This window comes from Pinus tabuliformis, chromosome 4_2 (assembly GCF_031772625.1).
Source record: "Pinus tabuliformis cultivar Carrire ecotype Pingquan chromosome 4_2, CPIR1, whole genome shotgun sequence".
Lineage (NCBI taxonomy): Eukaryota > Viridiplantae > Streptophyta > Pinopsida > Pinales > Pinaceae > Pinus > Pinus tabuliformis.
The window spans coordinates 338,382,858-338,399,192 of record NC_142304.1 but is presented as its reverse complement, the minus strand read 5'-3'; the positions used below and the strand labels follow the sequence as shown (position 1 = coordinate 338,399,192).

Here is a 16,335-nt window from a genome sequence, read left to right as displayed (position 1 = left end):
GGGAGGCCATGATGCCATTTACATGAGGTTGCAATCTAGATTTTTGGCCATTCGGAGGAGAGAACAATTGGTCTCACCTACTACTTATGAACTAGCGGAAATGTTGGTTAAGCAAAACATTGGTTTGTTTAGGGGACAATTGACCCAGGAGGAGATGCAGAAGATTGGTAATGACAAGAATGAGCTAAGGAGGAAGGGTCTTTGCATCATGTGCAAGGAACCTTGGGGACCTAACCACTCATGCTTGAGTGACGTTGAGGAGATGACAGGGGTAGATAAGGCGGAGATTCTTTCCGACTTTCAAGATGAGGATTCTTCTTTGGACAAGCCCACGGGTTCATATGAGGATGCCTCTAAGGAGCATGAACAGTCATGTGGAGTTGTTGACAGCAAGCCAGATTTATATTTCAGTGTGGATAGTGAGCAGGTAGTGGACCCTATGGGAGACATTCAGGGTGATGAGTCACCAGAGACAATTCAACATGAGTAGCATATGGTGGAGCATGAGTCAGTTGAGGAGGATGCAGAGTTGCGGGGGAGCGCTCCCCCCCCCCTTCGAACCCGCTCCCAATCCGCGCTCCGGGCAGGAGCGGGTCAGGAGCGCGCTCCCGAAAAAAAAAAATTATGCTCCCTGCCAAAATCGGAAGCGAGTTCGGGAGCGTCGCTCCCATCGCTCCCGGAGCGAAAATTACGGCTCGGGAGCGATCAGGGAACGATCGCTCCCGATCGCTCTCGAGCGTTTAATTATCGCTCCAGGAGCGACACGCTCGCCCGGAGCGATTCGGGTGCAAAAAAAATCACAGACGCGAAAAAAAATTCATTTTAAAAAAAATTGTTTTAAAACGACTTGGGGGCAAAAAACAAATTCATTGTCACTTGAATGAGTTGAGGAAAAGCTGGAGAGCGAAGGAGATTGAGCAAAGGAGCGAGGAGAAGCGAGGAGCAAGCCTGCAAAGAGGTTAGTTACGTTAGTTAGGTATTTTAAACCTTAGTTAGGTAGTAATTTAGTATAGTTTAGTTAGTTTAATTTAATTTAGTTTAATTTATTTAGTAAAAAAATCATGAATCTAAATAAAATTAATAAATTAAATTAATTAATCTAAATAAATTAAATTAATTTTCTCATTCATATTCCCATTCCCATTCCCATTAAATTTTGCAGATTCAAAAGCCTACAAATATCAAACATCATGGACCTGGCAATTTTTCTTGGCATTTTCCTCTTCTTGGTCCCTTTTATGGTTATTATGGTGCTGGAGAGTAGGAAACGGAGGGGCCAAAATGAAGAGGGGGATGAAGATGCTGGAGAAAGTGGATTTGATGAAAACCCCGGTGAGGAGGAGCTGGAGGAGGGTGAACATGACTCTCAAAAAACTAAACAAGACCAAACCCCATTGTTGAAATATGTTAACAGGCCTGAAGCAGGGAAAGGGGTGGAACCACTAAATTTCATTGCCCCCATTGCAACAATAATTACACAGGTTCATACACCCGTGCCGGAAAACACCTCTGCGGGAAAAGGCCATGGGATGGAGATAAACAAATAGGGATCAAAACTTGTGCAGCTGTGTCAGCGGTAGATAGAGCCAAATACATAAGGGAAGAGAGGGAAGCCCAATACAAATCTAAAAGATCAAGGGGTTTCTTTGAACCAAGCTCACAATCACAAGCACAAAGAACTCCTTCAGCATCCTCCCAAGGCAGTGGATATGGAGGCACAGGGTCATCAGCTTTAAGGCGTAGAACCATATCATATTTCCTTGATGAGGGGTGTAGGAATGATGTGGATTCAAAGGTTTACAGGTTTCTCTATGCATGTGGGATAACATTCAATGTTCTTCGCTCACCTTATTGGCACGAAATGGTTTCTGCCATAAATGATGCCCCTAAAGGATACAAGAGCCCTGGGTATGACAAGGCAAGAACCGTTGGACTTGATCATGAAAAAGCAAAAATATCACATTCTTTGAATAGAATGACAAGTTCTTGGACTGACCATGGGGTGTCCATTGTATCTGATGGATGGACAAATGTAAAAGGCAAGCCATTGATAAGTGTTCTTGTTGTGTCTGTTAGTGGTGCCATCTTTCTAACTGCACATGATTACTCAGACAAGTTCAAGACCGCCATCAACATTGCAGAAGCATTACTTGAAACAATTGACCGTATTGGGCCATACAATGTCATCCAAGTCATCACTGATAATGCTCCTAATTGTAAGGCAACGGGAGCAATTATTGAGGATAAATACCCCAACATATTTTGGTCTGGATGTTTGGTTCACACATTGAACCTTCTGATGCATGATGTTGTCAAAAACAAAAATGCACAATACAAATGGATTGGTGATTTGTACAAGAAAGGCAAACAAATGATAAAATTTATTACAAATCATAGCAATACCCATGGCCTTTTCCGCAGTCACTCAAGATTGGAGTTGTTGAAGATTGTGAAGACCAGATTTGGTAGCTATTACCTCACCTTCAGGCGCCTTTTGAAGGTAAGAGAACCATTGGCTAGCATGGTATCAAGTCCACATTGGCAGGTACTAAAGGAAAGGGCTACAAATGCAGCTGACAGGCGAGGTTTTGAACTGGTGGAGGAGGCCGCTCTTGATGGTCAGTTTTGGACAAATGTGAGGCAAGTATTGGATTTCACCAAGCCCATTTATCACATGATTTGGTTTGCAGATACAGACAAACCAGTGATTGGCGAGGTGAATGAGCAGATGGATACCATGTTGGGGCAAATAAAAGACACTGTTCATAACAGAGATCCCGACTTGTACAAACTGATTCACGATTGTGTGTGTGAACAATGGAATAGACTTAATCTTCCACTGCATTGCTTGGCGTATATCCTTACGCCAAAATACTACTCTGCATCTTGGTTGGGCCAGCCTGCACCAGGGGGTGGGATTATGACCAAACCCCATTTAGATGCAGAGGTAACTAGTGGATATTTGCAAGCATTAGAAAAGTTGATACCTGACAGGGAGGAATGTGCCGCTGCGTGCCTTGAAATAGGCAAATACTTCAGTGGCACTGGTTTGTTTGGTAACTTCCATGCAATGGAAGACAGAGACAGATTTGATTCTCTCACATGGTGGGAAACATATGGCTGGCAGGGACTTTTGCCAAAATTGGCAAAAAAAGTTCTATCACAGGTTGTAAATACTTCTTCTACAGAGAGGTGTTGGAGCACCTACAGCTTCATACATAATGTGAAAAGAAACAGACTCAATGAAAATCGAGCAGAAAGCTTGGTTTATGTGGACTACAACTTGAGGTTGTTGAGTCATTACTGTGATCAGGCTTATGAGGATCCCACATATAGAATTTGGGACAACCACCCAGAGGAAGACAATTTGGAGGATGGCACTATACATCTTGAAGAACTGGAAGAGGAACTTATAAGGGATGAAGATGAAGCAGCTGCAGCAGCCATGCCACCTCCACCATCCAGTAGCAGTGCTCGAGTTCCGAGTCTTGTTCCTTTGCTGTCGCCACCTCCATCTACACCCTCACGTGGAGGGCATGTGCCTTCTAGTTCTGGTCGTCGGTCTATGCAGGAGACTCCTAGAAGACCACCACGACCTGCTTATACTCCTGGAGACTCTCGTGGCAAGGGCCACATGTAGATTTACAGTTTACTTGTCTTTTCTAGTTTCTATTAGTTTTCATAACTGTTGAGTCTTGAGTCCTTGACTCTTGACTCTTGACTCTTGACTCTTTCATATCATAATGATATTTTTTGTAAACAATATATGACTGTGACAATGAAAATTTGAAGTTTGAAGTTGGCAATTATAACTCATTGGTAATGATTGTGAATTATGAATATGATGCTTCGTGAAAGACTAAAGTTGTTTCATTTCATTTCATTATTCATGTTTCATTTTATAACATTTCATTTCATGTTAACAGTTAGAAGTTAGAACTTAGAAATATCTAAGATATTATTTCTTGTAATGGTTAAACTTAGCTTACAAGTACAACTTTGGCGATCAATGATGATAAATGTTATATATTGAATTTTCAATTTTGAAAGCTTGAAGTTGAAACTTTAAGATTGAATTTGATGAATCATGATTCACGAGACTCAATATGTTGCAGTTGTAATATGTATGTTACTAACTTGTGGACATGGTTGATGAAGATTATAACTTCTAGATGATTGATGCGATATGGTGCAATGATCAATCTAGGTTTTTTTTATGTTTTTTATATCTAATTCATCATTCTACATGTTTTTGTTGACATATATGTATCAAAAATTAAAAAATATAAAAAATATATATTTTTAAAAAATCGCTCCGGGATTCGCTCCCAAACCAAGAGCTTTTGAAAATGTCGCTCCCGCTCCCAAGTAACATTGCGAGAATGATGTGCACAGTATGCATTATGAGCCTTTTGTGGAGACCTAGTTGGAGGTTTATGTTGATGTGAAAATTTCGCACTACGAAATTATTCTGCAGCTGAGAAAATTTCGCTACAAAATATTATTGCAGCGACTGGACTTAATTCTCCTAACTGTAATTTAATTATGCAGTTTATTGCTTACGAAAACAACGAATTAATCACTACTGCAAACTTCACAAAAATATTGCAGAAGAAAATACAGTTGGAAACTAAGAAAATCTAGAACACACATAAAATTTACATTGTTATTTTTGCACAATTGTCCCCAGAAAAACCCAACTTGGGAAATCGATGCAGCAATTGAGGATTTTATTATTATGCGACAATGAGAAATTCTGAGTACGATAATCTGAATGTCGAAATCTGGCTAACCTGCAGAGAAAATACTAGCAAAAATATCTAGAGGGAAATTACTCTCTCCGGGCAATTCCGACGCTAGACTGCCTCTAAAAAGCAAGTCGTCCAACTGGGCCTGTGTCGGCTCTACGTCACTCTGAAGCTGCCTGCCACACATGTTGCCCGAATCGTCTACTAATCAAGTCGTCCTGCCTGTTGTTGATTGAGAAAACGTCTCTCTGACACTCTTGAACCTCTGCCCAGCCTCTAGATCTGAAAACATCTTCCCTCTTCAGCAAATAGAACTTCCCTTTGAGGCTTCTGCACTAGGACTGCACAACCACCTGGAGAAACTTCGGCCTCTCTACAAATACACTCGATGGGTCTGGAAAACTTCCTCTAGCCTCACTGTCCCTACCCCTCACTGTCTCTGCTTCAATCTCTGGCTTTCCAGCAATTGTTGCTGCTCTCTGGAAATCGAACTTCCAAGGAAATCGAACCCCACCAGTGTCCCTGGCAATGTTGCACGACTCGTACTCATATAAGACTCATCACGGCATTGACTCGTCGACTCGTATAAGACTCAGGAACGACCTTTATAAGACTTGTATAAAACTCGGGAACGACCCTTATAAGACTCGTCAAAATACAAAAAAAAATCTTTAAATATGGTAAATTTTAAGCACAAAAAATAAACTAATGACAATTCCAATCCTTATAAGTTATAAAAACCACAATATATGCAATAACATCATCTCATATCTATAAAAGTACAACATAACATATTTGATTTTTGTCTGCAAAACATTTAGATATTGAATAAGAAAATGGCTCATGATTCCATAATCAAAATAAAAAATGTTAGCAAGTTCAAAATTCAAATACATGTCATAAATGATAAATGATTGTCTCATAACAACCTTGAGTCTCATTACTCAAGGACGACCACGCCTAAAATAAGCCCTCGTGGAGCTAGTGGTAACATCGAAAGGTTGAAGAAACTATGAGGTGGGTGTATTTGGAGTTTCCATTTGAGATGGCAAACGAGAGAGATCCTCAGTCTCTTCATCAAGCCAACTCAAATCAAGGGCCTTCTCCTCCACAACCCAATCAGGCTCTAAGTCAATAGTGTCCAATAAAATTGGATCTATATCCTTTGGTTGCACTTGTTTTGTGAGCATTCGAAGGTTGTAGTAGATGAAAACCAACTTCTCCAACCTCTCATGCTCCAACCTATTTCTCTTTTTGTTGTGGATGTGCTCAAACACTGACCAATTGCGCTCACAAGAAGAAGCACTACAAGGTTGACTCAGAACTCTGATGGCGAATTCTTGTAATTGTGGTGCCTCAGTGCCACAATCTATCCACCAATGAGTTGTAAAAAAATAACAACAAAGGTTATCAGTTTGCAATGCCAAACATATAAAAGAGAACTAGAAAAATTACAAGCTAAGTTCTAACAATTTGCACTTACAAGGCATTTTCTTGTCCTTGAGATGTTGGCTTGAGCTTAATCCAAACATGCCAGATGCTTCCTTGTACATATCTCGTTGTATGTTGATTTTGTCTTGAATATCTTGATCTGGAAACATCTTCTCAATGCATATCATGGCACCTCTCATCACCTCGGGATCTCTTTGAATGCTAGACCCCTCATTATAGAATAAGCTCAGATTGAGATATGCTCCCGCCACATGCAATGGTGAATGTAGTTGCCTGTCCCACCTGGAATAAATAATTTTCCATATAGGGAGATATTTAGATTCATTTCCCTTATAGAAAATTTGGATGGCCTTTTTGGCCTTGTCCATGCCCTCATAAATATATCCCATTGCAGGTTTCTCTCCATCCATCAATCTCAAGACTTTCACGAGGGGCTCAGTGAAGCTGACAATCTCAGTCACTTTGTCCCACAAACTATCAACAAAGACAGATGTTTTCATAGACATTGCTTCTAGTTTTGTGCTATCTTTCCAGAATACCCATTGTTGGCTACAAAACATTCTTCTCAAAGCTTGGTACTCATACAAAAGGCTTTGGAGGGAAAGAAAGTTTGTAGCAAACTGTGTGACAATTGGGCGACTAAGCTCACCTTGTGCGAATTCCCTCATAAGGTTCAACACCCAAGCATGATTATAAATATACTTGGTAATATGCTTTCATTCTTGCACAACATCTTGCACCCACTCCAACTTCCCAATGTCCTCTAGCATCAAGTCTATGCAATGAGCAGTGCATGGAGTCCAAAAAATGGTGGAATATTTGGCACAAAGCAACCTTCCAGCTGCCGCATTGCTCGTGATTACTTGGACAACATTTGCAACTCCAACTTCCTCCACCACATCAGCCAACAATGAAAAAATAAAATGTGCATCTTTTACATTTGCAGATGCATCAATGGATTTTAGGAACATGGTTCCTTTAGGGCAAACTACAACAAAATTTATTATTGTTCTACTTCTCTGATTTGTCCACCCATCAAACATAATTGTACAGCCTGTAAATTTCCATGAACTTTTAATGCTCTCCAATTGTTCCTTGACACACTCAAGCTCCTCATTTAGCTCTTTCCCCCTAAGTGCATTATAAGATGGGGCTTTGTATCCAGGGCTAGCACATGCAATGGCATCCACCATGGGCTGATAAAAATAAGACTTTGCATAGTTGAATGAAAGACTGTTATGGTACCAAAAGCTCCTCACTGCCATATCTGCATCCTTCCTCTTCTTTTCATTGAAATTGTCCAAGGTTGGTTGAGATCCTAGAGTTGTACAAGGACTAAAGAAAGAAGAGGTTATACACCTGTTTGCCACATCACTTGAAGAGGAGTTACCAATACCTGGACTTTGAAATTGTGTTTCACTCTAAGATGAAGATCTACCTATCCTAACAATCTCATCCTTCCTTCTTGCCCTATTAGAACTTTATTCTTTAATGGATTCCAAAGCAGCTACCATTTCAGTAGTGACTTCATCAGGGCAACTTGGACAACATCCCACACCATTCCCATGAATTCTCGCTAAGTGGTATTTTAGCCTGTTTATGCATGCATGCATTGTGGCATTGCAATAATTGCACTTGATATTGTGGTCATTACCGACATTTATTCGTTGACCATGTGCCCATGCCAGATCATGAGACTGTCTGAAACCCTTTGGTGGCATGGTCACAAAATCTGGAAGAAAACAAAAACAAAAACAAAAATTGGTTTTTAATTTGCAAATATTTTTGGTTGTGTGGCTGAGTTTCTTAGCCACACACAATAGCCCTATGTGGCTGAGAAACTCAGCCACAGGCCACCCCAAAAAAACAAAAAAGAAAAAATTGCAAACATAAAAAAATTAAAAACAAAAATGAATACATGGAAAACATTCTAACTAGGTTCATGAAGCCTACCTGAAGCTTAGTTTGATCCGATGAAGCCTCCTTTAGCCTCCTTTAGCCTCCTCCAACAACTCCTTCAAGCTCCTTTAGCTTCACTCTCAACACTCACACAAATTAGGCAAACACTCAAATGACAAGTGAATGAGAAATGGAAGGGAGAGAGGTGCTTATAAAGCATTTTTTTTCCCTCCAATTTCCCTTTTCCTCCACCTCATTTCCAAAAAAAGAAAAGAAAAAATCAAAATTTTGGACAGTTTGTGGGTTTTCATGCCTGATGAGTCCTATACAGATCCAATAGGGGTCTAATAGGTTACCCACGGGTTTGATGCGAGTAGTCAGGTCTTGGGGAAAACCCATTGGGTCCAGGTCTAGACCACGGGTTCTATGCAGTTGACCCGGCCCAGCCATAGACCTGCCCTTACCTGCGGGTTTAAAACAAGTGGTGCTTCACTGGTCCCTGGCGTATTCTCCAAGTGCCCATCGACTTCTTCTTATAATCCTCTGTTGGGGTTCCAATGGTCAAGATCATATCAGAGTCGATCCGTGTGAGTTTCTAGAGAATTCTCACCTTGACTTAATTAATTATGTTTAATTAACTAGTTTTCCTAAGTTTAGAGTCTAGACTTAGGAAACATTAAAAAATAGATTAATAATCTAATTAAGTCATCTCTGGGTGGAATTTCCAGGATCGAAGTTTGGGTTATGGAGATCTCATGTATTCTAGCCTCCCCACCAAGTTTTGTGACTAGAACAAATCCAATGCTACAAAAACTAACACTCATTAGCGAGGACTGTGTTCTAGTGTTGCACACTCTATCTCTGTATCATCCTCTTTGACGATGTTGATGTTCGGTTGCTACTACCCACTAACCACTGCACAACTTTGATGTTGCATCCATGTTGCTGATGACACTGGCATATTGTTGTCAACTCTACATATGCACTGCAACGCCCTCTCAGTTGTTGTTGTTGCAATTGCAACAAATGCAACTGAGAAGCATCCAAAACACTAAATCAACTATGATCAGTATGATGCATCTATCTCTTGAGTCTTGATTGCTACTAGTCTTTGCATTGTCACTGAAGAATTTGCGCTGCTGCTGACTCTGCACTATGCCACTCTACACTGTTGCCAACACTGTATTGTGCTCCTCAGCACCTAACTGCTTCTAGCCTGCAACTGTCACCCTAGAATCTGACTACATCAACTAACATTGATCCATCCTGCTACTGAATATGTGGGCCCCAATAGCCAAGTAATGATCCATGAGGTGGACACCTCAATGGACCCTGCCCAATCCCTGCAATCTCTGGGACTACAGCTCCAAGTCACCCCACCTCTCTCCTGGAGGTATGGCTACAAACACGACAAACTCTTCTTCCAACCTGGAAGAAATCTCGTCAATCTTCACAGACGTTGCTGCCTGGTCCTACTTCTCTTGCTTGTCCTTCTTCCTAAGAGGACACTGACCTTTAGCAGGTCCTTCTTCTTCTTCTACTCCCCCTGCCCCTGACTAGGACCCTTAGATTCTAGGGCCACATTCTCCTCCTCACTCTTCACACCCTCGCTATTGCTGCCACTAATGTTACTCTTCAACAAAGCCCACCTCAATTCCTGTTGTAGATCAGACCACATTTTGTCCCACCTTGGTACGGTATCCCTGCCTAAGATGCTCTACACAAATACCTGCCAATCCTCCGAGACACTGTTTAGTGTCAATCGTACAAGCTCTGTGGGTTGAGGTGTTAACCCAACAGTTGACAGTTGATCTCAGACTTCTTGAATCTAAGTGAGAAAGCATCAATGCTCTCGCCCTTTTGCATTCTGGTGTTCCTCGGCTTCTCCTGGAGGTACATCTTCCACTGCTCGGAAGAACTCTAAAATAGCTCAGACAAGGCATCCCACATCTCCTTAGTCGTCCCTTTCTCTGCCACATGTGAGACTAGGCAATCTCAGACACCATCCAGAATCAGCCTCTTCGCCTTCGCCATTTCCTTCTTATACTCCGTCTGTTGATCAAGGTCTTGGGGAACTGCTACCACACTCTCTGTTGTAATGTGCCAAATGGGATATTTTGTAGAAAACTAACTGCACAAAATTTACTCCATAAAAATTTCCATTATTTTAATAGAACATTTCCATGTAAAAATGTAACCATTAGCATACGGAAAAATAACAACAAAATGAACAGGAACAATCTCAGCTTTTATTATACTAGAGGCTGGGACTTACATATTGATACACAAAATAGTTGAGATGAGAAATTGGCCTCGCGAATATGCTCCAATGCTCCAATGCTATAATGGCCCTCCAATCTGAACTAAATTGCATTGTTGAGCTCTCCTGTGAATTCTGGATGAATTCACCAAGGGGAGATGTGAACTCGCCCAATCTCACTGAATCACCCGAGTGTTTCCACCTTGGGGCTACCAATGGAGTAGAAAACCGAGTTCTCAACCTCTCATACAAGTAGAAATATCAAATCCAAGATGTCCTCTAATGGCCTCCCCCTCCTCTTTTTATAGATCTAATGGACCCTTCTAGAACCTCCCATTTTATTATTACTTTAATTATTATGGACCCTTCTAGAACTTCTCTCCAATCCAACCCTTGACTCAATCCAATGCCAATCCCACTCTCCTGATGACAGGATGGAATGTTGAAGAATTGTCGACCTGTATCCCGCTGCCAACTGGGGCATGTAGTATCTGACATGTCTAGGGGTCCCCGCTCTACTACACCCCTAATTAAGAAAATTGCACCATCAATAGGATACCAACTCATGATCTCTCGCCAATCCAATGCATGGACACCAGTGTAAGGAACAAGTCTACTAGGCTAATATGGGTCCCTGCTCAACACAAGATGCTCTACCTGGTCAATCAACAAGATTTGTCTAAGGAAACCTACCCCTCTCTCTATAATAGGCAAAAGTGGGCAAGATGTGCTACAAGCCATGTCTATGTACTCCTGGAGAGGGTTGCAGCCTGGAAATACTGCAGCTCTCTTGAACACCACTGCACATGTTTGCACCTCATCAATGGGTAGGCCCAAAGATGGATGCACCACCATCTCCAACATCTCCTCCATCATCTGAACAGAAAGTCCATGCTCCATCGGTCCACTCGTCCCCTGCAAAATCGTCCTGTCGGGTCCCAACACCTCCTAATGACCAATATCTGCAAATACTACCTCCCTGGTGGTTGCCTACACATTTGCATGCTCTCTGCAATGGTTGGGCCCAAGGGTGTCTGCTCATCCTCCATCATGGGCTCAACATGAGCCACTAGCTGACTGTCCAAAAATGTCCCATCCTGCACACTTTTTATATCATTTGACTCATGCTCCTCTATGCGCTTTCTATGCTAAAATTTAAAACACCAGTCGCTCATCTACTCCCTGATCTCCTTCCCTCATGGGAAGAATCGGCTACTCATCATACTCCTCTACCACACATGGATGCATATTTGGGCTATTTTCATCAACTCCACATGACTTCTCGTGCTCCTCAGAGGCATCCCCATAAGAATCCATGGACTCAACTAAAAAAGAAGAATCCTCAACTGGAAAGTCAGAAGGAATCTCCTCCTGATCTGCCCCTGCCATCTCCTCTGTGTCAACCTTGCATGAGTGGTCAGGACCCCAAGGTTCCCTTCAGGTGAAGCAAATTCCCTTCCTCCTTAACTCATTCTTGCTACATAGTCCTCCAATCCTAAGCAACTCCTTCCTGGTCAACTGTCTCTGGAACAGTGTAATGTTCTACTCAACCAACCTTTCGGCTAGCTCATAAGCAGCGAGTGAGACCATCTATTCCTTTCTTCAAATGGCCAACAACCTAGATTGTAACTTCTTGCAGATGGCATCACGGTCTCCCATAACTGAAGACAAGATGGACTGCATGTGTGCTTTGACCATGTCTGGATGATGTTTCTTAATGTTGAAGAAGTATTGGAACATTTGAAAAATCAGGTCATCACACTCTAGATCAAACATGATGTCATAGGTTCAGAGCTTGGCCATATCTTCCAAAATCTGGAGCTTTTTCCCAAAGGTAAGACCCACAGTGTTATCCAAGTCCTGAAAGGTATCTACTATCAATCTGAAAACTCTCCTCATAACATCATTGTTGTAAAGAGGTATAGGTGCGGTCAATCTCATAATGTTGTTGAGACAGGATGCAACTAGAAGTCTGGCCCCTTCACAAGGTTCCTCCAAGAACTTGTGTTGTATGAGAGCAAACATAACTGGTTTTAGAGCCAAATTAGTTTCTCGTCCTCTGACTGGTTCACGTCGGAAAGGAGTGCATCCAGTTCATCTAGTTTCAAAAGGACCTTCCATGTGACCCTCATGTGTTTTAAATCTGTCCCAAGTGCAAGGATTTTGTGTCCAATCTCCAGCTCTTTCTGCAGATCCCTTGGTTCTTCTTTTTGAAGAATGGCATAGACCCCTTTTGAGAAGGGTCTGTTGTTTGCTGCTGCTAATTTATTAAGGGAATTTAGAAAAGTTTCATCCATGTTTTAGTTCAATCAATGGGACAACAAATTAAATGGCCAACTAACTCAATACATAAAGCTCTCACAATTTACTAATCAAGCATCCAGCCCTTTTGTGATAAGATACACTCAGTTCTATCAATAATACTCTCAGCAGTGGACAACCCTCCATACATCAAACTTAATAGTCCAAGGGCAAGTTCAATCAAATGTTCAATGTACAAACTTGAAAGACAATCATAATTGTTATTATTCATTATTTTCAAGGCTACATTGTCTACCTACCAAACAACATCTAAGATAGTGTTGGTAGAAACTAGAAAGGTATAAACCCATAGAAAAGGAGGTTTCTAACTTGGATGCCAGCTTGTCCACTTCAATGGAGGTGTCTAGGCTCCCTAAAATTGCTTATGTTGTTGCTTATTCTTCCCTTTTCTCTCCTCTAAGCATTGATTGCATAGTTCCTTTTTATATTGCACTTGTAACAATTCACATGACTCAAAATCTTTGCAGCAGAGTCAAAAGAGGATGTCCCCTCCTCTTCACCCTTGACAAGTCTCTTTTTCTTTCTGCCTTTCTTCATCTTCCTGATGAGAGCAAGGTCTTGGGCATCTTCTATTCGGGTTGAAACAATTTCCATCTTGTTTCTTCCTTAGTAAAGATAGCCCAAAGTTTCACATTAGTTAGGAGTTTTTCTCAAACATAGACACCTTGAGGCTTGAACAAAGGCTTCACAAATAGGAGGAAAAGCCATTTCGCGCAATAAGTAAAGTCCTCACTTTTTATATTTGTACAAATGGCAAGGACCTCATCTCCAAGATCAATAATCATGAGGTAACTTGCCATAGTGTTTGAATCACTCATGCACACTTGGTAGAGCTCGTCCTTATAAAGAACCTACCTAGAAAGGTTGACTCAGATAAAGAGTAATCAATCCCTTAAACCCCATTCAACCCATTGATCTCAATTACAGACGGTCACAATTCAGCATAATGGGCAGTTACTGAATTGACTGAACTTGTTTGCTAGGGAGTTGTTCAAATGGATGAAATGCAAATAATGTAGTAATGCAAGTGGATGTACATACTACAAAGGACAACTGGTAAAAAGACCAGCACTGACAGTGAAGAAATGGGCTATAGAATTAACAAAGGATATTATTGATAAAGATGAGGATGACAATGACCTGAAGGTCAAAAATAAGCAACAACTTATAAGACAACATCTACTTGTTTTGAGCTAGCTCCAATAAGAGATAGGCTGTAGATGGATTATAATCGCATACCCAATTTTGCACTATAAAGTACTATTACAAGATAAAGCAAATGGATGTCGGTTTGAAGCAAGCTGAGGCAGATGTATGTCAAGCTGTCACAAGCTCTCTATTGTAGGCAGTATTCTTGATGAGAACGGGAGGAACAGAAAAGTGTTGAGTCAACACAAGACAATGATCTAGTTGACATGAATGAGAACCAGAACGTTACCGTTGCTTTGTTGTATGGACCCTAAAGCAGTAGCTAGAAAAGGTAGAAAAAAGGATCACTAAAGTAGGGACCCGAGGACCCAAGATCTTCTATCCAATCCACGGATAGTAAAGCATGAACATGACAACCTTATTTCTCAGAAATTATCTGAGAGTAAGGAAGAGGCTGGAAGCCTAGAACAATGTAACTCCTGAATAATACAAGTGGCAACAAAAAAATTGACTCTGACATGAGATATTCTTGCTTGAGGATGCTCAAGAGAGGAATTCAGAGAGACTTCAGCAAAATTTCAGTAACATCATGACTGGCTATGTTTCCCCGGCCAGCATGGTAAGGAAATTGATGAATATAAGAAAAGTAATCTGCTATATATGTTTCCCTGACTTCTATTTAGTAAACAGATGCGGTTTCTTGACCCATGTCTATGTTGGATTTATTGTTGTCAAATATTTGCAAGAGCTTCCAAGCATCAATGTAGCAAAATTTTCACGGTGAAATTTCTCCATTGTAAATAGAACTAGTTAGACTAGATATAACTCGAAATTTCAAGAAAACTTTATCCATATAGCAAAAGGAGAGTATTAACGTGGAATCAAATCCCATCATAGAGATATGCCATGTAACAGATGTGAATATAAAAATTGCTTTGTGAGATGAAAGCCTAAGAGGCACCATACAAACACCAATCAGTGTTGTCCATATGAGACTTGAGGGACTTATTTCTACAAAAGCTGGAACCTTTGGGCACATCCTATAATATTACAATAATAGCAGAATCTTAACTACTCTAATCAAGCCACAAGAAGCAAGCCTGATATGTGAAAGCAGGTTGCTGCTACAGTCACATCCTATAATGTTACAGTAACAACAGAATCTTAACTATTCTAATCAAGCCACAAGAAGCAAGCCTGATCGGTGAAAGCAGGGTGCTGGTACAGTCCCATCAGGGTTCAATTCCCGCGTACAGTGTATGGAAGAGCCTAACCCTTGAAATGTTAAAAGGTGATTAACGTTAGGCACTTACGGTTAAAAAAAGGGTATGTGGTACTGGTCTTTAATCCACAATGCCAATCCTTAATTACTCTAGTCTTCAAGATAACATGTTGGAATAATAAAACTAACTACCCTTATCCATTAGTGCTCATCACAATACCCATCATCATTACTCTCCTATTGCCCTCCATTGTTATATGAGATTGTCTCGCAAAGCCATTGTAAATACGGACTTGGGTTTTCTTCGTTGAAGGTTGTAATTAGGCTTTCACTGATGTCTGATAGCCAATTTCAGACAGCAAAACGAACTACAGTGGGTGCATTTTTTCCAAGTTGGACCTAATAACTAATCTAAAAAAGAGACCTTGCCTGAATATTTGGTACCATCGTAAGCAAGGACAAGTCGCCACTTCCAGAGGTCTTGGACATGGGCACATCTTTCGGCGCTGTTGCCAAAGTCTTCTGCAAGCACACAATTTATTTGGACGGACGGTCGTCAATGTAAGAGCATATCAACAACTATGACTGGAGACATTATTTGGTTAGAGGCAATTTTCAACCTGTACAATCATTCCCACTTAGTTGATTGGACATGGCAAATGGTAGACGCCAACTTCGAAGCACGCAGGATACCATCTCATCTCCTCTCTTGTTCCAAACTTTTATCAGCGAGTTATCATTCTCCACAACTAAAACATATGCAGGTGAGGATATCTGAAAAGATCCGACTGGAAAATTTTAAGCAGTTTAATTTTTTTAGTTTTGCTTAGTTGCGATGTTGTATGAGTATTCTGAACATGGGAATTTTGGAAATGGTTTGAATTTTCTTTTAAATTTTTAGGAAAGAGTAAAGTGGAAATGAAAATAGTAAATATTTGAAAAGAAATATTGTAAATTTTAAATAATAAATGAGATAGGCTATATTTTTAATGATGGTGAAATTAAAAATAGTTTTTGGGATTATTATTTTTTGTTTTTAGTCTTTATTATTCATTCATTTTTTTACTCAAATTAATGATGAATTGACTCAATTTTCTAATAGTTTTTTTATTGAAAAGATAATGTCAAAAAATCGATCCCAACATATCCACTGCCCCAGAAATGCAAAAAGTACACACATGTTCTTCCCAAGCTTCTTTAGGTCTTTTCCATCGACCCGTTTCACACCGAAGTTGATGCAAGTTAGTTCTTAATTGAGCAATAAGAATCTTTGCTCTCCATGG

General features: G+C 40.6%; 1 protein-coding gene across 1 annotated transcript in view; it reads right to left on the bottom strand.

Moving 5' to 3' along the window:
• LOC149169321 (uncharacterized) overlaps positions 1-15,923 on the bottom strand; it is a 95,950-nt gene extending 80,027 nt beyond the window's left edge. The window contains exons 1-2 of the mRNA XM_089425155.1: positions 15,673-15,923; positions 15,482-15,574 (exon numbers count right to left, since the gene is read on the bottom strand). Of these exons, the coding sequence (XP_089281281.1) occupies positions 15,482-15,574; positions 15,673-15,748 (169 nt within the window). The 5' untranslated portion in view covers positions 15,749-15,923. The remainder of the gene's footprint in view (positions 1-15,481; positions 15,575-15,672) is intronic.
• Positions 15,924-16,335: the final 412 nt, after the last annotated feature.